This window comes from Salmo salar, chromosome 12 (assembly GCF_965601325.2).
Source record: "Salmo salar chromosome 12, fSalSal1, whole genome shotgun sequence".
NCBI classification, from domain to species: domain Eukaryota; kingdom Metazoa; phylum Chordata; class Actinopteri; order Salmoniformes; family Salmonidae; genus Salmo; species Salmo salar.
In genome coordinates this window covers 80,843,772-80,868,829 of record NC_138302.1, presented here as the reverse complement: position 1 = coordinate 80,868,829, position 25,058 = coordinate 80,843,772, and the positions used below count along the sequence as shown (strand labels likewise).

Here is a 25,058-nt window from a genome sequence, read left to right as displayed (position 1 = left end):
AGACGACACAACAGTAGTAGGCCTGATCACCAACAACGACAAGACAGCCTATAGGGAGTGAGGACACTCGGAGTGTGGTGTCAGGAAAACAACCTCTCACTCAACGTCAACAAAACAAAGGAGATGATCGTGGACTTCAGGAAACCGCAGAGGGAGCTCCCCCCTATCCACATTGACGGGATAGCAGTGGAGAAGGTGGAAAGTTTTAAGTTCCTCTGCGTACACATCACGGACAAACTGAAATGGTCCACCCAAACAGACAGTGTGGTGATGAAGGCTCAACAGCGCCTCTTCAACCTCAGGAGGCTGAAGAAATTTGTCTTGTCACATAAAACTTTTACATATGCACAATTAAGAGCATCCTGTCGTGCTGTATCACCGCCTGGTACGGCAACTGCACCGCTCACAACCGCAAGGCTCTCCAGAGGGTGATGCGGTCTGCACAACGCATCACCAGGGGCAAACTACCTGCCCTCCATTACACCTACAACACCTGATGTCACAGGAAGGCCAAAAAGATCATCAAGGACAAGAACCACCCGAGCCACTGCCTGTTCACCCTGTAACCATCCAGAAGTCGAGGGCAATACAGGTGCATCAAAGCTGGGACAGAGAGACTGAAAAATAGCTTCTATCTCAAGGCCATCAGACTGTTAAATAGCCATCATTAACACAGAGATGCTACTGCCTACATACAGACCTTGAAATCATTGGCCACTCTAACAAATGGATCACTAGTCACTTTATTAATGCCACTTCAATAATGATGTTGACATAACTTGCATTACTCATCCCATATGCATATACTGCATTTTATACCATCTATTGTATCTTGCCTATGCTGCTCGGTTATTGCTCATCCATATATTTATGTGTACATATTGTTATTTTATCCCTTTACTTATATTTGTGTGTATTAGGTAGTTGTTGTGGTTTTGTTAGCTGCACTGTCGGAACTAGAATCACTAGCATTTCGCTACACTCGCAATAACATCTGCTAACCATTATATGTGACCAATAAAATGTGATTTTGCATATCTAAATATTCATATTGTCAATTGCCTAATATGCACTTTTTTCATATATGTTATCGTTGAAATGTTACATTTCTGTTTAACGACTGGTACAGTGGCATAATACATTGGTAAATCAGACAGATTGTAGTGGCGAAAATGTGGTCTTATTGTAACGCCCACTTCCGCCAGCCTTCCTATCAGCGGTCAGATTGAGCGCACGCGGTCTTTCTCTTTCCCGGTCAACATGGCGGCATCCATGGCATCACAGGCTGTAGCGAGAGGTTTACGCGGAGCAAGCGCTAAGTACTTATTTCTTGACAAATTCAAGGTACTGACATCATTTAAAATGTTGACAATAGGCTTTTCATTACGCCTTTGCTGTCACTGAGAACTCAGCAAACTCGCTGCTGTAGCCAGAACTGACAGATCAAAATTGAGAAACTGCTCGATGTAATTACCTAACCATCGATGCAATTGAAATGAAATATCTTAAAACGAAACATATTTCCATGGAAGACAACTGTTCGAACACTAGAGCACTGTCAGTAGACTTTAGTCACGAACATCATGCATGCATTCTAGCCATTGTTGTACTGCACATAGTGATTTGAGTATCAAGTTTAATTGACAGTAGTATAGAACTGCTGAATATTGAGGTAATTTGTGTGGCAGACAGCATTTTATTTGCAAGGTTAATCAACTAAAAATAATTAAATCGAGGTGCCTCAAATGAATTAAACTGTTATGGGATATTGATTGACCTCTGTTTTTCCCTGGGTAACTCACTATTCTACCTTTGACCCCAATTGACTTAAATGCTTCTATAACGGTTAATAGTAGTGTCAGCTTTCAAGATGGGGTAATGGTGCAAAGGTTGTTTCCTATTTGTACTTTAAACAGAATGTATGTAGATAAAGTTTCCCTGTTTAACTGATTGTTGCGAAATATATTTTTTTTCTCAGTTGCAACTTCAGTCAGGTCACTAGTTTATAATACACTTTGTTACATGAATCAGAATAGTTTTACATTTGGTGGATACGTTTTCTAAGAATACAAAATAGTAACGTGTTAGGCCATGAGATTGCAGAACAGCATGTCAATCAGCACACTAAGGGCAACCAGATTGAAACAAGTTGCATCATATGTACTCAAACTAGCAGAGATTGACAGATTGTCGGTGACTCTTTTAGCCTAGGCTAGTTGGACTTTTGGAGTCTCCTATGTTGACTTTTTCTTTTGTGCTTTTGCACTTTGTGCATCATGACACATGTTTTCAGAGTTATAGCAGTTTGTCAGTGACACTTAGGGGTAGAGAATAACTTGGGAGTGGATGAGGCTTGATGTCTTTGTTTACTATATCCAGACCTCCCTGATATAGATTCACACAATTACTCCAGCAGTGTTATGTAGTTGTGAGGAACATGTTTTTGAAAGGAGGATGGGTTATTTGTGGCCACAGTTTGAAGGTTGCTGAGTGCGTCATAGCAGTGACCCAGGGGAATAGTCCTATCTCCTATTGATAGATACAGAAGGCTATATTGATGTAGCTAAATGTAGGCCTAGTTCTGCAGTCTAATTCTTCTCTCTTCCAATATTAATTGACCTGAAATAGTTGTGTATGTGTTTTTCCAAGTACCCCAGCCTAATTAACCTTACTAAATAATGGAGTCTAATAATTAGCTATCATCAGAGTTTATTGCTAAAACATCATTGCTGTTATGAATCATTGTCATTAGCGTTATTGCCCTTTATCTACAGGTGAGATACATGGAGGGCACAGTTGACCTAATACCTACTTTTACCCACAGTATAGGCTAGCATCTGTCTGAAGCCCCAAACACAGTTACTGAATCACTCACCATCCCACGACTAGGCTAACACTAACAGCACTCTCCTAGCAAGCGCAGTAGACAGACCACCACCATGGGTACTTGATGCTTGAAAATCTAGTTTGGTATTCTGTGTATAGTGCTAAGTAAGCATATATTTTCATCTCGTTGGTACTGCATAATGAGACATAGCCTAGCTTTGGTAGCTAGGGACTAGCTTCATCTATCAGGAAGAGGGCTTGGGATAATGAGAAGGCACACACTGCCAAGTTGTCTTACATTGCACATCTTTATATTTTCTTAAAAGTCAAACATTTTGAAGATGATGCAAGAAACCTTAGTTTCCATGGTGTGTGTGTGTGATAAATTGGGTATTGGAGAAGGGCAATTCTCTAGTAACAGAGTGATGCTGAGACACTTGAAAATGAATGTCAAACTAAAACCAATGATTGCAAAGTTAAACAAACCATACAACTCTGTACACAAGGACTACATTTACCAATTTCCACATAACATTTTACAAACACATTTAGGCATACTTGAAAAACGGTGCAGATGCAAAGTTTGTAACAGAATGATCGTTGGCACTGTCACTCTGTTTCCAAACTTTGCATCTGTAATGTAAAGTAAATGTCTTTTTGTACAATTTTCTGTGTAAATTGTTAAGGCGTCCTTGTGCATAGTTGTATGGTTTGTTTAACGTTTTCGATTGGATATCATTAGATAGATGATCTCGTGGCAGATCTATTGTGGTATTTTCTGTTACCCTGGTGTTATTGACAACACCACTATGCCTAACTCTTGATGAAGCAGAGCTCAGACATTTTTCCTCCATATTGTATTCTAGCCCAGATGGGTACAGTGAGGGGAAAAAAGTACTTGATCCCCTGCTGATTTTGTACATTTGCCCACTGACAAAGAAATGATCAGTCTATAATTTTAATGGTAGGTTTATTTGAACAGTGAGAGACAGAATAACAACAACAAAAATCCTGAAAAACACGTCAAAAATGTTCAAAATTGATTTGCATTTTAATGAGGGAAATAAGTATTTGACCCCCTCTCAATCAGAAAGATTTCTGGCTCCCAGGTGTCTTTTATACAGGTAACGAGCTGAGATTAGGAGCACACTCTTAACCTGTTGAGGACAGACGTTCCGCTAGCGGAACCCCGTTCCGCCTACGGAACCCCTAGCCAACAGCCAATGGCATTGCACGGGGCGAAATACAAAACCAACTAAAATACCACAATTCAATTTTCTCAAACAATCAACTATTTTACACCATTTTAAAGATAAGACTCTCGTTAATCTAACCACATTGTCCGATTTCAAAAAGGCTTTACAGCGAAAGCAAAACATTAGATTATGTTAGGAGAGTACATAGACACAAATAATCACACAGCCATTTTCCAAGCAAGCATTTATGTCACATAAACCCAAACCACAGCTAAATGGAGCACTAACCTTTGATGATCTTCATCAGATGACACTCCTAGGACATTGTTATACAATACATGCATGTTTTGTTCAATCAAGTTCATATTTATATCAAAAAACAGCTTTTTACATTAGCATGTGATGTTCAGAACTAGCATACCCACCGAAAACCTCCGGTGAATTTACTAAATTACTCATGATAAACGTTGACAAAATACATAACAATTATTTTAAGAATTATAGATACAGAACTCCTTTATGCAATCGCTATGTCCGATTTTAAAATAGCTTTTCGGCGAAAGCACATTTTGCAATATTCTGAATACATAGCTCGGCCATCACAGGCTAGCTAATTTGACACCCACCAAGTTTGGGGCTCACTAAACTCAGAATTACTATTAGAAAAATTGGATTCCCTTTGCTGTTCTTCGTCAGAATGCACTCCCAGGACTTCTACTTCAACAACAAATGTTGTTTTGGTTCCAAATAATCCATAGTTATATCCAAATACCGCCGTTTTGTTCGTGCGTTCAGGTCACTATCCGAAGGGTGACGCGCGAGCGCATTTTGTCACAAAAAAATGTCAAAATATTCCATTACCGTACTTAGAAGCATGTCAAACGCTGTTTAAAATACATTTTTATGCTATTTTTTTCATAAAATAGCGATAATATTCCAACCGGGCAACGTTGTATTCATTCAAAGGCTGAAAGAAGAAAATTGAGAAGTCTTGTGACCGCGCATCTCCAGTCTCACTGTCCCCAGGCTGACCACTCACAAACAGAGCTGCTGTACTTTGCCCAGAGACAGCAGACACCCCATTCCACTTCCTGGCGGCTTTAGAGAGCCAATGGAAGCCTTAGAAAGTGTCACGTTACAGCACAGATGCTGTAATGTCGATAGAGATGCAACAGAAGGACAACAAATTGTCAGGCAGGGCACTTCCTGTATGGAATCTTCTCAGGTTTTGGCCTGCCATATGAGTTCTGTTATATTCACAGACACCATTCAAACAGTTTTAGAAACTTTAGAGTGTTTTCTATCCACATCTACTAATTATATGCATATGCTAGTTTCTGGGCAGGAGTAGTAACCAGATTAAATCGGGTATGTTTTTTATCCGGCCGTGAAAATACTGCCGTCTTTCCCAAAGAAGTTAAAAGTAGTGCTCCTAATCTCAGCTTGTTACCTGTATAAAAGACACCTGTCCACAGAAGCAATCAATCAATCAGATTCCAAACTCTCCACCATGGCCAAGACCAAAGAGCTCTCCAAGGATGTCAGGGACAAGATTGTAGACCTACACAAGGCTGGAATGGGCTACAAGACCATCGCCAAGCAGCTTGGTGAGAAGGTGACAACAGTTGGTGCGATTATTCGCAAATGGAAGAAACACAAAATAACTGTCAATCTCCCTCGGCCTGAGGCTCCATGCAAGATCTCACCTCGTGGAGTTGCAATGATCATGAGAACGGTGAGGAATCAGCCCAGAACTACACGGGAGGATCTTGTCAATGATCTCAAGGCAGCTGGGAACATAGTCACCAAGAAAACAATTGGTAACACACTACGCCGTGAAGGACTGAAATCCTGCAGCGCCCGCAAGGTCCCCCTGCTCAAGAAAGCACATATACATGCCCGTCTGAAGTTTGCAAATGAACATCTGAATGATTCAGAGGACAACTGGGTGAAAGTGTTGTGGTCAGATGAGACCAAAATGTAGCTCTTTGGCATCAACTCAACTCGCTGTGTTTGGAGGAGGAGGAATGCTGTCTATGACCCCAAGAATACCATCCCCACCGTCAAACATGGAGGTGGAAACATTATGCTTTGGGGGTGTTTTTCTGCTAAAGGGACAGGACAACTTCACCGCATCAAAGGGACGATGGACGGGGCCATGCACCGTCAAATCTTGGGTGAGAACCTCCTTCCCTCAGCCAGGGCATTGAAAATGGGTCGTGGATGGGTATTCCAGCATGACAATGACCCAAAACACACGGCCAAGGCAACAAAGGAGTGGCTCAAGAAGAAGCACATTAAGGTCCTGGAGTGGCCTAGCCAGTCTCCAGACCTTAATCCCATAGAAAATCTGTGGAGGGAGCTGAAGGTTCGAGTTGCCAAACATCAGCCTTGATACCTTAATGACTTGGAGAAGATCTGCAAAGAGGAGTGGGACAAAATCCCTCCTGAGATGTGTGCAAACCTGGTGGCCAACTACAAGAAACGTCTGACCTCTCTGATTGCCAACAAGGGTTTTGCCACCAAGTACTAAGTCATGTTTTGCAGAGGGGTCAAATACTTATTTCCCTCATTAAAATGCAAATCAATTTATGTCAAAAATGTTATGTGTTTTTCTGGATTTTTTTGTTGTTATTCTGTCTCTCACTGTTCAAATAAACCTACCATTAAAATTATAGACTGATCATTGCTTTGTCAGTTGGCAAACGTACAAAATCAGCAGGGGATCAAATACTTTTTTCCCTCACTGTATGTTAAAAATGTCCCTCTGCTTCAGGGGTTAAATCGTCCCCACCCTCCCCAGCCTCTCTCCTTGTGTTCAGACTTCATCTACGTGCAATCCGCAGGAGCCTGGACATCTGCCAGCGTTCCAAACAATTGATCGTTTTAGTCTGTGACGGCACACATTGACTTCAGCACCACTTCTCTCCCCCCAGTGGTAAACTCATGCAGAACTTCTAATCTAAGTTTTCTGGCTGCAGCACCTGGTTTTGACACCCTCTCTCGCTCTCTTTTATGGGCCTACTGCCGAAGGGATAAGAGTAACGATCCAGGATGCTGTTGTCTGTGGCACAGTATCAGAGCCCGTGCAGGATGACTGACTGACTGGCAGGTAGTGTCACAATGGAGTCTCATCGGCTATGACAGTTGTCCGCTCCACAGGGAATTACATTTAAGATGATTTGTCAATAACAATGCGCAAGAAATCGCAATATTTCAGATGGATGGTGTATGAGGGAGAGAGGGGGGTAGGGTGTTCTCTTCTCATAAATCAAATCTCCTGAATTCTTGTCTGCACAGTGAGATAATCCTCCAGCTGTTTTTCACTGTCGCCTCACCGTGCTGAATTTGTAAACGTTTGCTGCGTTCTTTAAGGTGTCACAGCTCTCTGGCCCCATGTTGCTGCAACCCAGCGTCAGTTTGAGTAGGAAACGGCGGGGTGAGAGGAGCTCAATGAGAGACTATCCTGAATATTTTAGTGAGGGGGTGGGGACTGCGACGACTGGTTGCTGGAACTTCAAACGCCAGGCGGCTTCCCCATCTGTCTACAGCAAGAACACATTTACATTTCCTCCCAGCGAGGGATACAGTACAGTTAGCTATAACTGGATTGGAATATCATTTCGCCAAGGTTAATAGCCATTTCTGTAGCTCATAAGAGGTGTTTAGGCTTTTTCAATAATTTAGAAGGGCTGCGATCATTCTGAATTTGGCATCCTCCAAAGCAAGAATGTAATGAATGAATGCACACATCAACCCAGTCAATTCAGTTATTTTATATTGATAATAATTAAGTTTGGAGATGCTGGGAAACGTCAGCAGTTGAAATGGAAGGATGAAGAGTAATATTGTAAACACATTTTAAGGATATAGGTTACTGTAGGGCATTGACCTTGACCTAACCTATGTAACCCAGGTCCTGCACAAATCATTCCAGTGTGCGAGGAGTTCACTTTGACAGATGGATCATCCACACCTGCCTCCTCATTCTTATCTTCCCTCTAGACCCTATGACGTCTCCTATTAGCTATGATAATTGCTAACTGTCCTATCTGTGGAGACCCAGAGACTTGGGTTTGTTCTCCAGCTAAGCCTGTCTGCAGCAGATTAAGCCCTGTTGTCCCTCACATTGCAGATGAAGCAAATCTCAGTGATCTAAATCCTGTAGCCATGCTCCACTGCTCCTCTTCCTTCCCCTCTCTACCACAGCACTGCTCCTGCCTCCTCTTCCTTCCCCTCTCTACCACAGCACTGCTCCTCTTCCTTCCCCTCATTACCACAGCACTGCTCCTGCCTCCTCTTCCTTCCCCTCTCTACCACAGCACTGCTCCTGCTCCTCTTCCTTCCCCTCTCTACCACAGCACTGCTCCTGCCTCCTCTTCCTTCCCCTCTTTACCACAGCACTGCTCCTCTTCCTTCCCCTCTCTACCACAGCACTGCTCCTGCCTCCTCTTCCTTCCCCTCTCTACCACAGCACTGCTCCTGCCTCCTCTTCCTTCCCCTCTCTACCACAGCACTGCTCCTGCCTCCTCTTCCTTCCCCTCTTTACCACAGCACTGCTCCTGCCTCCTCTTCCTTCCCCTCATTACCACAGCACTGCTCCTGCCTCCTCTTCCTTCCCCTCATTACCACAGCACTGCTCCTGCCTCCTCTTCCTTCCCCTCTCTACCACAGCACTGCTCCTGCCTCCTCTTCCTTCCCCTCTCTACCACAGCACTGCTGCCTCCTCTTCCTTCCCCTCTCTACCACAGCACTGCTCCTGCTCCTCTTCCTTCCCCTCTTTACCACAGCACTGCTCCTCTTCCTTCCCCTCTTTACCACAGCACTGCTCCTGCCTCCTCTTCCTTCCCCTCATTACCACAGCACTGCTCCTGCCTCCTCTTCCTTCCCCTCATTACCACAGCACTGCTCCTGCCTCCTCTTCCTTCCCCTCATTACCACAGCACTGCTCCTGCCTCCTCTTCCTTCCCCTCTTTACCACAGCACTGCTCCTGCCTCCTCTTCCTTCCCCTCATTACCACAGCACTGCTCCTCTTCCTTCCCCTCTCTACCACAGCACTGCTCCTGCCTCCTCTTCCTTCCCCTCTCTACCACAGCACTGCTCCTGCTCCTCTTCCTTCCCCTCTCTACCACAGCACTGCTCCTGCCTCCTCTTCCTTCCCCTCTCTACCACAGCACTGCTCCTGCTCCTCTTCCTTCCCCTCTCTACCACAGCACTGCTCCTGCCTCCTCTTCCTTCCCCTCTTTACCACAGCACTGCTCCTCTCTCCTTCCCCTCTCTACCACAGCACTGCTCCTGCCTCCTCTTCCTTCCCCTCTTTACCACAGCACTGCTCCTGCTCCTCTTCCTTCCCCTCTCTACCACAGCACTGCTCCTGCCTCCTCTTCCTTCCCCTCTCTACCACAGCACTGCTCCTGCCTCCTCTTCCTTCCCCTCTTTACCACAGCACTGCTCCTGCCTCCTCTTCCTTCCCCTCTCTACCACAGCACTGCTCCTGCCTCCTCTTCCTTCCCCTCTCTACCACAGCACTGCTCCTGCCTCCTCTTCCTTCCCCTCTCTACCACAGCACTGCTCCTGCTCCTCTTCCTTCCCCTCTTTACCACAGCACTGCTCCTGCCTCCTCTTCCTTCCCCTCTCTACCACAGCACTGCTCCTGCCTCCTCTTCCTTCCCCTCTCTACCACAGCACTGCTCCTGCCTCCTCTTCCTTCCCCTCATCTACCACAGCACTGCTCCTGCCTCCTCTTCCTTCCCCTCTCTACCACAGCACTGATCCTGCCTCCTCTTCCTTCCCCTCTCTACCACAGCACTGCTCCTACCTCCTCTTCCTTCCCCTCTCTACCACAGCACTGATCCCATCCCAAACAGGCTGACGTCATGGTTTGCTCCCTCTACCACTGCCTAATGGAGCCTCCTCCAGATGTCCTCTAAGTCCCCTAATGGCCGGGACATGACCTTGACTTCCTCTACAGCTCTCTAGAAGAGGGTAGGAGGCAAGGATGAGAAAGTGAGAGAGAATCACCACTGTCCTGTCAGTTTTGGCTTAAAGCAGGAACACTTCCCTGAGAATTTGAAATGGATTCCATCATCACCCTATTGGAGAGGGGTGTATGTCTGTCAACACCTAATTAGTCCATTCATTTGAAGACTATGTCTTTTTTTCAGAATAAATACTGATCTGAATTAGGCTCCTAATGCTTCATCATGCATGATATTACTACATGGGCGGTTTTATGTGGGGATTTACAGATGATTCACATTGGCCTGTTTATGCTGCAAATTCAAATCATTCTGCCTTTCTGCTCTCCATTTCCTTAAGTGTAGGGTATGCGTCGTCGCGTCACTGCTAACTAGCATGCAGTGGTTGTCTAATTACAATACAGCTCATCTTTATGAGTCAGAACTAATAGCAAACTGCCTCCTCATTAGCTGGAAAACATTTAACTGCAATCAGGACACCTAGTGGTTTTTATACCAAGTCAGTGCAGTGTCTACCTACGTTTCAGGCTCTGCTCTTGTAAATGGATCAGGATTCCAATCCCCTTTAACTCTACCCGGATGGTTCGCTAAACGGAGGCAAAGGGCCCGAGTTCAAAACCTGAATAGGAACCAATCAATTACGTACAATTGGCAAACTGGCAATGTGTTAATTTCTTAAACATTTTGATAATGCCCCTTAGGAGAATTCCAGTTAATTAACTCTGAGGCCATCCGTTGGTGCTAATTAGCCAGAGTAATTTCAAAGGGTTAGGGCCTGGCCATGACTAGTAATGAGGATTTTAACCCTGGGAGACGTCTGGGGACGCCACCGTATTAGAGGAGATTCAGAGCTGTAGACACATCCTCTGTAAGCTGTCTGGCTGGCTCTATATCCGCTTCAGAAGAGGAGAGCGAGAGAGACTAGCCCTAACATGATATAGTACAACTTTTTCAGGTGTTTTTGTTTAACAAAGATATAAAAACATGACTAACTATGCACTTTTTTGTGTAGCATGTAGAGCTGGTGTTGAACAAAGTAGTGTGGCTGAAGGCAGAGTTGTACATTTTGGTGACACCTCCTTTAGTGGACATGAATGGAAACATTAAATCAAAATCCTGTTCTCTAAAGACCATTTAGTTGCAAGATGTCCTTCTCACACCTCTCATTAGGTGTTGTTTTGGCCTACTGTACTGTATAACTAGGCCATCTCTTCCCTTCACCCCCAAAAAATTGTCATTTAGGAGACCTTGAAAGTGTTAATCATTTCAAAGTGTATTTTTTTTTTTTTTAAGTAAACGCCTTGACTAGACTCCCCTAAGCTTCTCTTCCTATTCCCAAAGCAATGTGTATTCCCTTGTGGTTTTTTTGTTTTCTGCAAGGGCTCTTATCGGAATCAATCCCCTATCGACATATTGAGTTATTCTGTCTCTGTGCTCCTAATGGAGGGGCACTATGTCCAGCCTCTGAGACATGCTAATGATGATAGCCTTCCCTGAGAGGGTTAGAGGACAGGCCATGTTCATTCTTCTTTTCTGCTTTAATGCAGCCGTTGGCCCTTAACGGAGCATGCCAGAGGCTTTTTTTATTCATACGTCAAAAAGTTAAACATAACCACTCCATGAAATAATACCTCTAGATTTTGCATCTGAAGAGTGAATGCGTGAGGATGTTGGCCTCTGTCCAGGTGTCCTAATAAAGTATTGATTTTCCTCTCTGCCGTTTGCACGGCTCTTCACCCCATCCATCAGCAGAGTTCTGTTCTAGAAATGTCCTGCTGGGTTGTGTGTCTGCGAGCATTCCTTCAGTTCTGGGTGCTATTGCTTCATGTAGGATTTCCCTCCCCCCAATCAAAGCATGGCGTAAAATAGGGCAATAGCTTAGGCCTAGCCTACTTCATGAGATGTAGCCTACTTGACAAGGCCTTAAGGCCATTTTGTGGATTAGACAGTGATGCGAGCCATCAGGGGAGTGCTCCTGTTCTATGTAGTAGGCCTAGAATATACACTGAGTATACTAAACATTAGGAACACCTTCCTCATATTGAGTTGCACTCGGCATGTACTCTACAAGGTGTCGAAAGTGTTCAACAGGGATGCTGGCCCATGTTGACTCAAATACTTCCCACAGTTGTGTCAAGTTGGCTGGATGTCCTTTGGGCTGTGGATCATTCTTAATACACACAGGAAACTGTTGACCGTGAAAAACCCAGCAGCGTTGCAGTTCTTGACACAAACTGGTGTGCCTGGCGCTTACTACCATTCCCCATTTAAAGGCACTTAAATATTTTGTCTTGCCCATTCACCCTCTGAATGACACTCATACACAATACCTGTCTCAAGGCTTGAAAATCTTTATTTTACCGTCTTCTCCCCTTCATCTACACTGATTGTAGTGGATTTAAGTGACACCAATAAGGGATCATAGCTTGCAACTGGTCAGTCTGTCATGGAAAGAGCTGGTGTTCTTAATGTTTTCTATACTCAGTGTACAGTACTGTATATCTTGTGGCAGGTGTACCCAATTACTTATGCGTGTTTCTGCGTTAGCCTGAATTGGACCAACTAGCCCTACAGTGTGATGAGGCTGCCTCAGAATAGGTCTCCTGTTAGTAACACTGTGAAGCAACCGGCAGAGCGGGTAAGATTGGACCTCCTTTCTACGTAATGATACTTCTGCATGACATTGTTCCTATCTCACAAACAACGGAGTTTGCTAAACCGCTGTCATTTTGTACCACTTGAAAGTAAGAGCTGAGGGTGCTTCTGAGTCTGCTGAATGCCATATGCCAGTTCTGAGGTAGGCTCAGTGTGCTTGCTGCCCTGGCTCTGTCCTTCTACGCCACTCCTTGGTGGTGCATCTGCGACACTGCACAATTTAATGCAGCTGCTGCCACAGCACTGTCCTCTGCTCTCTGCCTTTGTATGGGGACAGACAGACAGACAGTAACTCTGTGTGCTTTACAGAGAGGAGCCGTATGGACCGCTGCAACACATGCTTCACTCAGCACATTTGGGTGCTTTATGCAACCGTTTTTGGTTAATTATATTCATTTTTGAATGTCAGTTTCTTTTAATGACTTTGGTAACTTACAGTATGCCTTGTTGCATTTTTCCTCTTGTTGTTGTGGCAAAATGACGAGCATAGGGCCTAGGCCCATATTATATTCATTCCCTTTTAGTCTTTATATTCAGGTCATTTGATTGGCTGTTTGATGATCGAGGATCAACTATTGATATTCTAGTAGTCAAAAGATTGTAAAAATAAAAAGTAAAGTAAAGGCTCATCTTTGTATCTTGAAGTGCTTTGCTCTGACATTTTGTGATCACTGGCTGAATGTCAAGAATTTAGCTGTATGCCTGCTGAAAGAAAAAATCTCCCTCACAGAATATTGTGGTCTTCACTTTTATTGGTACTTTTTACTCTCGCTTGAACTTGGTGGCCAGATCTTTGGCTGTACAACTTCTGCTCGTACTTTGGTGTGAAGACCAATGTTGATGCTCAGACAGGGACACTGGTTGATAAAGGTACCAGCAGGGTGGAATTATTTTGTTACATAGTTTTTCCACAAAAGATTAGCCTAAATCTAATTGACCTAATACCTCCAGCATAAAAAAACAAAAAAAAACAAGAAGCCCTATAGGCTATGTTAATGGTGACCTGTAAAGTGTCCAGTCACTGCCTGGCTATAGCTTATTGAGTAAAGACTGAGAGGAGAGAGCACTAAATGTATTTACTGATGCATACCCTCTGAGGTGAACTCTCTCAAGATCTCATTTCCAGTGACAGTTATAGCCTTTCATGTTTTATGGCTCTACCGCTCAGGAACATGTCCTTTTTTCACTTTCACAATGAATGAGACCGTGGCCATGTCTGAATAACCATACTAGCGTACTGCATACTATTTTCTCTTCGTACGTACCGTTTAGTGAAAAGTATGCCACGGCCGCAACGCAGTAGTGGCTCCTGATTGGCTGAGTAGGTTTGGCGGGACCGAGTGCGGGTGGATTTTTCCAAATTCAACAGACATGCATCGCATTAACCAGCCTGATAATAGCTAATTTACCATTTGAGAAATGTCTCTAAACTCTGAATAGAATAGGAATGGATTTATAGGCCTACTCAGGCTGGTTATAGGCAGACTATCGCATTCAACCTATACCATAGCCCATCTATCCTATATAAAAAGGACTTATATTTATTAGTGAAAGCTAAATTAACTAACATACTCTACCAGTCAAAGTTTGAACACACCTACTCATTCGAGGGTTTTTCTTTATTTTTTACTATTTTCAACATTGATGAATGATAGTGAAGACATCAAAAAGATGAAATAATACGTATGAAATTATGTAGTAAACAAAGGTGTTAAACACATTTTAGATTTGAGATTCTTCAAAGTAGCCAGCCTTTGCATTGATGACAGCTTTGCACACTCTTGGCATTCTCTCAACCAGCTTCAGGAGGTAGTCACTTGGAATGTTTTTCAATTAACAGGTGTGCCTAAAAGTTAATTTGTTGAATTCCTTCTTCATGCGTTTGAGCCAATCAGTTGTGTTTTGACAAGGTAGGTGTGTTATACAGAAGATAGCCCTATTTGGTAAAAGACCAAGTCCATATTATGGCAAGAACAGCTCAAATAAGCAAAGAGAAACGACAGTCCATTATTACTTTAAGTCCCGAAGGGCAGTCAATCTGGAAAATGTCAAGAACTATGAAAGTTTCTTCAAGTGCAGTCGCAAAAACCGTCAAGCGCTATGATGAAACTGGCTCTCCACAACAAAGGAAGACCCAGAGTTACCACTGCTGCAGTGGATAAGTTCATTAGAGTTTACTGCACCTCAGATTGCAGCCAAATAAATGCTTCACAGAGTTCAAGTAATAGACACTTCTCAACATCAACTGTTCAGAGGAGACTGCGTGAATCAGGCCTTCATGGTTGAATTGCTCCAAAGAAACCACTACTAAAGGACACTGATAACAAGAAGAGACTTGCTTGGGTCAAGAAGCACGAGCAATGGACATTAGACTCGTGGAAATCTGTCCTTTGGTCTGATGAGTCCAAATGTGAGATTTTTGTGATGGTGTGGGGGTGCTTTGCTGGTGACACTGTCGATGATTTATTTAGAATTCAAGGCACACTTAACCAGCATGTCTACCACAGCTTTCTGCAGTGATGCGCCATCCCATCTGGTTTGTGCTTAGTGGGACTATAATTTGTTTTTCAACAGGACAATGTCCCAACACCTCCCAGGCTGTGTAAGGGTTATTTGACCAAGAAGGGGAGTGATGGAGTGCTACATCAATGACCTGGCCTCTACAATCACCCAACCTCAACCCAATTGAGATAGTTTGGGATGAGTTGGACCGCGGAGTGAAGGAAAAGAAGCCAACAAGTGCTCAGCATATGTGGGAACTCCTCATTCTTCATGATGCTGGTTGAGAGAATGCCAATAGTGTGCAAAGCTGTCATCAAGGCAAAGGGTGGATACTTTGAAGAATCTAAAATATATTATTATTATTATTATTATTATTAATATAACACTTTTTTGGTTACCACATGATTCCATATGTGTTATTTCATAGTTTTGATGTCTTCACTATTAATCTACAATCTACAATTAATCTACAATGTAGAAAAGAAAAACCCTTAAATGAGTAGGTGTGTCCCAACCTTTTACTGGTACTGTATATAAATTCAATCAAATAGCCTATTACAGACACGAAAACTTATCAAATGTTCAAATCAAAAAGCTATCACACATAAAAACGTGGACAGTCGGGTACATCACAAATTCAGAACCGCTGGACAGTAGCATAATAAACTAAAGTACTGATCATTGGGAACTAGATAAGAATGCCTGGTAAGGCTTGACCAAATAAATAAAATAATAAAATGAGCAGCCTAGCCTGCAAAACTAAAACAATCCATATGTTCAAATCAAAAGGCGTGATTAAGATGACATCAATAACGCAGCATTATCCGAAGTCCCCGGTGCCGACACATTAAGAAATCAAAAGATAGTGATTTCGTTTAATAGCTCTGCCGAAGGCCAAGAGAACAATGAGCAAGGCAGTTAACCCACAGTTCCCCGGGCGCCGAAGACGTGGATGTCGATTATGGCAGCCCCCCGCACCTCTCTGATTCAGAGGGGTTGGGTGAAATGCGGAAGACACATTTCAGCTGAATGCATTCAGTTGTACAATTGACTAGGTATCCGCCTTTTCCCAATAAACACTTTTCAGTAAAAAAACTGAAATCCACTGAGTAAAAAAGACTTCTCTTTTTAAAGATGTAGCCCACAATTCAATACTTTAAGCACAACAAAAACTATTTAGCCAACATTGACCACCACTGCAGAAGCTTTTGCATCTTCCCAATTAAGTAGCCTAGTTTCCTCCAATGCATTGTGGTAACATGTGCATTGAATTCTACTAGATGAATAGCTGAAGACGTCCTTTAAACCATACTTGTTTTTCGAAATGTCCCATACCATTAAACATAAACATTTTGCATACTGAGAATGTGTCACCGTGATTGCATTGTTTCCCTGCTATTCATTAATTTCGGTAGCACATTCCCCATATCTAATTGATTAGCTGTTGTCAAAACCAAAATTAGTATGATATCTGGGCATTTAAAGTATACTTCACTTACTCAAACTGCCTACTATTTAGGATGCTAGTATGGCTATTCGGGCATGGCCCTTCTCCCCTAGCACCTTTTTTCCCTCTCCTGTTTCTCTCTCTACTGTTTCTCTCTCTACTGTTTCTCTCTCCTGTTTCTCTCTCCTGTTTCTCTCTCCTGTTTCTCTCTCTCTCCTGTTTCTCTCTCTCTACTGTTTCTCTCTACTGTTTCTCTCTCCTGTTTCTCTCTCTCTCCTGTTTCTCTCTCCTGTTTCTCTCTCTCTCCTGTTTCTCTCTCTCTACTGTTTCTCTCTACTGTTTCTCTCTCCTGTTTCTCTCTCTCTCCTGTTTCTCTCTCCTGTTTCTCTCTCTCTACTGTTTCTCTCTCTACTGTTTCTCTCTCCTGTTTCTCTCTCCTGTTTCTCTCTCCTGTTTCTCTCTCTCTCCTGTTTCTCTCTCTCTACTGTTTCTCTCTACTGTTTCTCTCTCCTGTTTCTCTCTCTACTGTTTCTCTCTCTCTACTGTTTCTCTCTCTCCTGTTTCTCTCTCCTGTTTCTCTCTCTCCTGTTTCTCTCTCTCCTGTTTCTCTCTCCTGTTTCTCTCTCTCTCCTGTTTCTCTCTCCTGTTTCTCTCTCTCTCCTGTTTCTCTCTCTCTACTGTTTCTCTCTACTGTTTCTCTCTCCTGTTTCTCTCTCTCTCCTGTTTCTCTCTCCTGTTTCTCTCTCTCTACTGTTTCTCTCTCTACTGTTTCTCTCTCCTGTTTCTCTCTCCTGTTTCTCTCTCCTGTTTCTCTCTCTCTCCTGTTTCTCTCTCTACTGTTTCTCTCTACTGTTTCTCTCTCCTGTTTCTCTCTCTACTGTTTCTCTCTCTCTACTGTTTCTCTCTCTCCTGTTTCTCTCTCCTGTTTCTCTCTCCTGTTTCTCTCTCCTGTTTCTCTCTCTCTACTGTTTCTCTCTCTACTGTTTCTCTCTCCTGTTTCTCTCTCCTGTTTCTCTCTCCTGTTTCTCTCTCTCTCCTGTTTCTCTCTCTCTACTGTTTCTCTCTACTGTTTCTCTCTCCTGTTTCTCTCTCTCTCCTGTTTCTCTCTCCTGTTTCTCTCTCTCTACTGTTTCTCTCTCTACTGTTTCTCTCTCCTGTTTCTCTCTCCTGTTTCTCTCTCTACTGTTTCTCTCTCCTGTTTCTCTCTCCTGTTTCTCTCTCCTGTTTCTCTCTCTCTCCTGTTTCTCTCTCTCTACTGTTTCTCTCTACTGTTTCTCTCTCCTGTTTCTCTCTCTCTCCTGTTTCTCTCTCTCTCCTGTTTCTCTCTCCTGTTTCTCTCTCTCTCCTGTTTCTCTCTCTCTACTGTTTCTCTCTACTGTTTCTCTGTTTCTCTCTCTCTCCTGTTTCTCTCTCCTGTTTCTCTCTCTCTACTGTTTCTCTCTCTACTGTTTCTCTCTCCTGTTTCTCTCTCCTGTTTCTCTCTCCTGTTTCTCTCTCTCTCCTGTTTCTCTCTCTCTACTGTTTCTCTCTACTGTTTCTCTCTCCTGTTTCTCTCTCCTGTTTCTCTCTCCTGTTTCTCTCTCTCTCCTGTTTCTCTCTCTCTACTGTTTCTCTCTACTGTTTCTCTCTCCTGTTTCTCTCTCTCCTGTTTCTCTCTCTCTCCTGTTTCTCTCTCTCTACTGTTTCTCTCTACTGTTTCTCTCTACTGTTTCTCTCTCCTGTTTCTCTCTCCTGTTTCTCTCTCCTGTTTCTCTCTCTCTCCTGTTTCTCTCTCTCTACTGTTTCTCTCTACTGTTTCTCTCTCCTGTTTCTCTCTCTCTCCTGTTTCTCTCTCCTGTTTCTCTCTCTCTCCTGTTTCTCTCTCTCTACTGTTTCTCTCTACTGTTTCTCTCTCCTGTTTCTCTCTCTCTCCTGTTTCTCTCTCCTGTTTCTCTCTCTCTACTGTTTCTCTCTCTACTGTTTCTCTCTCCTGTTTCTCTCTCCTGTTTCTCTCTCCTGTTTCTCTCTCTCTCCTGTTTCTCTCTCCTGTTTCTCTCTCTCTACTGTTTCTCTCTCCTGTTTCTCTCTCCTGTTTCTCTCTCCTGTTTCTCTCTCTCCTGTTTCTCTCTCTCTACTGTTTCTCTCTCCTGTTTCTCTCTCTACTGTTTCTCTCTCCTGTTTCTCTCTCTCTACTGTTTCTCTCTCCTGTTTCTCTCTCTCTCCTGTTTCTCTCTCTACTGTTTCTCTCTCTACTGTTTCTCTCTCCTGTTTCTCTCTCTCTACTGTTTCTCTCTCCTGTTTCTCTCTCTCTACTGTTTCTCTCTCTCCTGTTTCTCTCTCTCTCCTGTTTCTCTCTCTCTACTGTTTCTCTCTCTCCTGTTTCTCTCTCTCCTGTTTCTCTCTCTCCTGTTTCTCTCTCTCCTGTTTCTCTCTCTCTCTGTTTCTCTCTCTCTACTGTTTCTCTCTCTCCTGTTTCTCTCTCTCTACTGTTTCTCTCTCCTGTTTCTCTCTCTACTGTTTCTCTCTCCTGTTTCTCTCTCTCTACTGTCTCTCTCTCCTGTTTCTCTCTCTCCTGTTTCTCTCTCTCCTGTTTCTCTCTCTCCTGTTTTCTCTCTCTCCTGTTTCTCTCTCTACTGTTTCTCTCTCTACTGTTTCTCTCTCTCCTGTTTCTCTCTCTCTCCTGTTTCTCTCTCTCCTGTTTCTCTCTCTCCTGTTTCTCTCTCTCCTGTTTCTCTCTCTCCTGTTTCTCTCTCTCCTGTTTCTCTCTCCTGTTTCTCTCTACTGTTTCTCTCTCCTGTTTCTCTCTCCTGTTTCTCTCTCCTGTTTCTCTCTCCTGTTTCTCTCTCCTGTTTCTCTCTCCTGTTTCTCTCCTCTCCTGTTTCTCTCTCTCTCCTGTTTCTCTCTCCTGTTTCTCTCTCTCCTGTTTCTCTCTCCTGTTTCTCTCTCTCCTGTTTCTCTCTCTCCTGTTTCTCTCTCTCCTGTTTCTCTCTCTCCTGTTTCTCTCTCTCCTGTTTCTCTCTCTCCTGTTTCTCTCTCTCCTGTTTCTCTGTCTCTCTCTCTCTCTGTCTCTCTCTCTCTCTGTCTCTCTCTCTCTCTGTCTCTCTCTCTCTCTGTCTCTCTCTCTCTCTGTCTCTCTCTCTCTGTCTCTCTCTCTCCTGTTTATCTTTCTCTCTCTCTCTCTCTCTCTCTCCTGTTTCTCTCTCCTATCTCTCTATCCAACTATCTCTCTCCCATTTTCTCAAACTCTGCTTCAGTGGGTAGAGGTTGGATGTGTGAGTGTGTGGATGTGTTTTTGGCCCTAAGTATGACTTGCCTTTGCCTGATACATAGCAGTATATAGGACTGTGTGTCAGTTTGTATATGAGTCGGCACAGGCTGCTGGTATTTAATAGCGCCTGGTAGGTTGTCTTGAGCACTGATGAAGATAATTACTTTAGAGCGAGTGCCTCTGGGGAGGGCAGCCTCCTGCAAGTAAATCCTCCACTCACTTCTCTCTCTCCCGGGGCAGGCCTGCAACACAAGCACGACTCACTCCCCTACTACCACCACCCTACATGATTTAGCCTACACATGACTTAGCGCTGACTTAACTTTGACTTAGCGCTGACTCAACTTTGACTTAGCGCTGACTTAACTTTGACTTAGCGCTGACTTAGCGCTGACTTAACTTTGACTTAGCGCTGACTTAACTTTGACTTAGCGCTGACTTAACTTTGACTTAGCGCTGACTTAACTTTGACTTAGCGCTGACTTAACTTTGACTTGGCAGTGACTTAACCTTGATTTGGCAGGATTTTACTGCCATAGTCAAACAGGAAATGAAATAGAATGAAAGGGAATCCTGCAAAAGCTCAAACATATGTGCCAGAGAATAGCCTACTTTCAAAGAGAATAGTAATGGCAAGCCTATAAACGCTCTCACGCTGTGTTGTCACAATACCAGTATTTCGATACTAAGACGTAAGGAAACAAAGGAAGCAGAACATGAAGCGGACTACATTTCTCGAGGAAAACAGTCCTAATGTTGGAAAGAACAGTCACATTCGTTTTATTTTGCAAGCTATAGCACAATATTATACTTAAGTAGGTTTTAAAGGACCATAGAGCTCAGTCTGCTTCGTGTTTTCTTTTTTGCCATGGAAAATGTGGTATTGTAGTAGACAACACTGTTAACGCTGGTGCCTCAACATTTCAAATGTTGACACTGTAGCATTTCCTGTGACAAATTAAACACTAATCATTAGTGATTAGGCTTGGGTGATACCCCGGTATTCAGTATAAATGGTATATTTCAAAATACAGACGGTATGATTTTTGATACCGTAACAACAAAAAAGCTGAAGCAGCGCCCCTTGTGTGCACATTCGGTAATACCGTATACCCGGTATGGTACAGAAACGTTATGACGGTATGATCATCTGCATTCCGCCCAACCCTATTAGTGATTGGTGAAAAAATCGATAGTTACATATTGTGATATTATTTTTGGATGATATTATATTGATATTTGACTTCAAGTATCAATTAGTAAAAAAAAATAGAAAAATGTTGCTACTGTGGATGGCGTTAGCTAGCGCTAGTTGTCCCTTCGCCTTGTTCTCTATCTTCTTTTTAAATAGTGAGCCAACATGTTTTCAGACCTTTTATTTCCCTGACTGAACAAAACTACTTTTCTCTTGTCTCTCTGCAGCAGACATATGGTGAGCAATACGTTTGGAACATCACATCGCAAGAAAATCGATGTATCGAATCGCAATACATATAGAATCGTGAAAGTGATAATATATATCGTATCCGCTCCAAAGGATCGTGATAATATCGAATTGTGAGGTCCCTGGCAATTCCCAGCGCTACTAATCATGCATTCCTGCATGTGGTTCCATTGTGGGGAAAGAAATACACATCAATAACTCCCTTTAGACCGAGAGAACAGGCAATGGGATAAAAGGACTATTTATGCATGGCAGGGTAAAGTGTGGCTTTAGTCCTTCCATGGTATTACAGTGGTGTACTGGTATGTGGGTCTCTCAGTCAGTGTAGTGGGGATAAAGTGCTGTTGGCATCCCACTCCTCTATTGTTTGTCACAAGGTAACTGTCAGTGCCTGGAGGGACACTGCCAGCCCCACTTCACATTCAGCAGCTGTTGTTTTAGGATATTTTCCTCTCCTTTTCTCCTCCCTTTTCTCCCTCTTTGGTGACAGAGAGGAGTCATCCCTAATCGCTCTGAAGTTTTTTCTGCTCCCCCTCTCCAACTGTTCACCAGGTACACGACAGCTGCTTTATTTAAGGTGGTGTTTTTCAAGATGCCAGAAATTAAAATGAGTTAGAAAATAACTTTTTTCTCCTCAGCAGACTTTATCAGAACTTGTCAGATTTAATATTGAGCTCCACTGGTTTTATTGTGCCAACCCATGCTAGCCTGTTAATGATCTACTCACTGTGTGAAGACCTCTCAAGGCAATGTTAGCTCTGAAAAGCAGCCCATTCCATCCTAAAGATGTCTCCTTTCTGTTGAGTCCACAGAGACCCAACACCACTTCTCATTTTACAATGTTATTATTTTTAAGAAGCAGGTGTTATTAGGCCGAAACACTGTAGGCTCTTTCTGCTGACTTCATAACACTCTATAATATAACACACACACACACACACACACACACACACACACACACACAAGGGCTCTACAGTGCGACATTTTATTCCTAAATACCTTCTTTGTATGCTCCGTGTAAAACAACAAAAAAAAAAGGTCCGCGTAGAGCCCTGACACACACACACACACACACACACACACACACACACACACTAGGGTTTCCATTAGCCAGTTTTCATTAGCCAATAAATAATTGGCACCGGCCAATTCTCCGGGAGAAGAAAAAATCCCATTGCGTAATAATGTTTTTTAACCTGTGTGTCGTATGGCAATTGCTCGGCCTCTGACCAAGGCACTTCAGAGAGTGGCGCGTACGGCCCAGTACTGGCCAATAGAATAGGCTATTTCTTTCTCTCACAGAACAACAAGCTGGCCAATAGAATAGGCTATTTCTTTCTCTCACAGAACAACAAGCTGGCCAGTAGAAGAGGCTATTTCTTTCTCTCACAGAACAACAAGCTGGCCAGTAGAATAGGCTCTTTCTTTCTCTCACAGAACAACAAGCTGGCCAGTAGAATAGGCCATTTCTTTCTCTCACAGAACAACAAGCTGGCCAGTAGAATAGGCTATTTCTTTCTCTCACAGAACAACAAGCTGGCCAGTAGAATAGGCTATTTCTTTCTCTCACAGAACAACAAGCTGGCCAGTTGAATAGGCTACTTCTTTCTCTCACAGAACAACAAGCTGGCCAGTAGAATAGGCTACTTCTTTATCTCACAGAACAACAAGCTGGCCAGTAGAATAGGCTACTTCTTTCTCTCACAGAACAAGCTGGCCAGTAGAATATGCTACTTCTTTCTCTCACAGAACAACAAGCTGGCCAGTAGAATAGGTCAACTTTTCTACTATGGGGGATAATAGATTGACATAGGCTAGTGATTTTGCTGTTTGTCTTGTTGGCAGAGGAAAAGTAAATGTGGACATCAGAATTCGATAAGAAGGACCGTACTTTGTTGCCTCCTGGACTTGCATGTTCTGTTAAGATGAAGTACCATCATCTAAATGTGATTTCTGCCATTCTTAGCGCTGTGGGTGGACACCATAATCAAGTTACGCACCCAATGCATATGGGTTTGGTACATTTCTCATATGTCTGGTCAATTAAAATGGTGGCGTTGGACATTTGACCAGCACATTTTCCTAATGTTAACCCTGACACCACACACACACAGCTAGTGTTCAGACTACAAGGTCACTGTGTAGGGAGTCCCAGAGAGAACCTCACACTAGATTGTTTCTGCTTGCCTCATCGTGAAGTGGGCATGAGAGAGAAGGACAATGGCCAGATATTCACCACACACAACTCACCAGCTCACTCTAACACACAACACTGTGCCCCCACTCACTTTATAACATGCAACACCTCGCACTACTGGATGAGGAACAATCCATCACACTGAATACTGGTTGTTGCTGTTTTTAAAACAACTCCAGAGAAGACACATGAGTGGGTCCTCTGCTCTGTTTGTGGCTTTCAATATCTTAAGTGTGGGTAAATGTGTGGGTAAATGTGTGGGTAAATGCACTGCTCAACTTAGGTCAACAGAAGGGTTTTGAATTGAGGCAGTGTAAGCGAAAAGCGCTTCATATTAAATGCTTTTGTGAGGCTGTATAAAAATCTAGTGCCCTGTCATTGAACTGTTATACTGTTATATATATATAGTTCAATGACAGGGCACTAGATTTATATATATGGGGCATAGTGCCAGTGTGCCACTGCCATGGGGACTGTCGCGTGGTCTTGTTTCACACTAGAAGGTCTGACACCCCCTTGAAAGAAATAAAAGTAGGCATACATGTGAAACTCACTTCCTTCCAGGCAGAGACACAGGAAATGACCCACAAATGACCCTCGTTATTCAGTGACGTGAGGGAGACCAATCAGCATACTGCTGTACCTTTTATGGAAGCTCGGCTTTTCTGCCCTAATGAAGTCTCCAGTGCTCCTTACCTGGAAGGTGGTAGCAGTGAACAATGCATGCTAATACAATACTACGCCATCGCAGAAAGTTAAGGTTACTCTTAACACGATTCACAGATCATGCTGTTGACCAGAGAGGGCTACGGATGATATACCTTCTATGAATGCACCTATCTGCTACCCTTTTCTTCATAAACAACTTTGAAATCAAACCTAATTGAATGGATGACTAGAAAGGTAGATTTTAACATATATTGATTTCAATAAGCCTTACAGTAGGCTAAGTTCTTGATGGTCTTGTTTCCTTGCTCAGGTCAGAGTTCCTCCACTCAAATGAGTTGTGGATGCTCAGCGAAGTGGCCTAGTGCTCTTAGCCCGTATCCCCTTTCTCTCCTCTTCTCATGAATGATGGAGCGCTCCCAGGCAGCTCTGTTTTGAGAGTAACTGTTTGGGCTTGGCCTTGTCATACCACTCTCACCACTAAGTCAGATGGCAGAAGCCCGTCCCCTCCTTCCCCTCATCGGCTTCAGCCTTCAGCAAACGCTTCCTTGTCAGGATACATGTTTTAAAGGATGTCTGAAATACGGCTTGTTTGATCAGCCCCTCAGACTTTGTTGCACTTGAGGAGGCCTTCATTATTCATCAGCATGTCTTGTAGTGGATCAGGACAGGATTATGCCTTCTGGCCCACACACAAGCTCTTAAGCAGGGACAGAATAAGGAGAAATTATTTCTAATTTGCACAAATAACCTTGAGATTTGGAGACGATGAACAGTATGGTTTGCTGTTTTTCCAGAGGAAGAATCTCTGTCATGTAACTCCTGCAATACAGAAGTAGCCTTTAGGCTAGACTGCCTGAGTCCTCCTATCAGCAGAGGAATGTAGCCAAAATGACACT

The 25,058-nt window shown here is 43.4% G+C and overlaps 1 protein-coding gene across 1 annotated transcript in view; it reads left to right on the top strand.

Annotated features, from left to right (window-relative positions):
* Positions 1-1,206: 1,206 nt before the first annotated feature.
* suclg2 (succinate-CoA ligase GDP-forming subunit beta) overlaps positions 1,207-25,058 on the top strand; it is a 130,967-nt gene continuing 107,115 nt past the window's right edge. Inside the window, exon 1 of the mRNA XM_014133406.3 lies at positions 1,207-1,344. Within this exon, the coding sequence (XP_013988881.1) occupies positions 1,261-1,344 (84 nt within the window). The 5' untranslated portion in view covers positions 1,207-1,260. The remainder of the gene's footprint in view (positions 1,345-25,058) is intronic.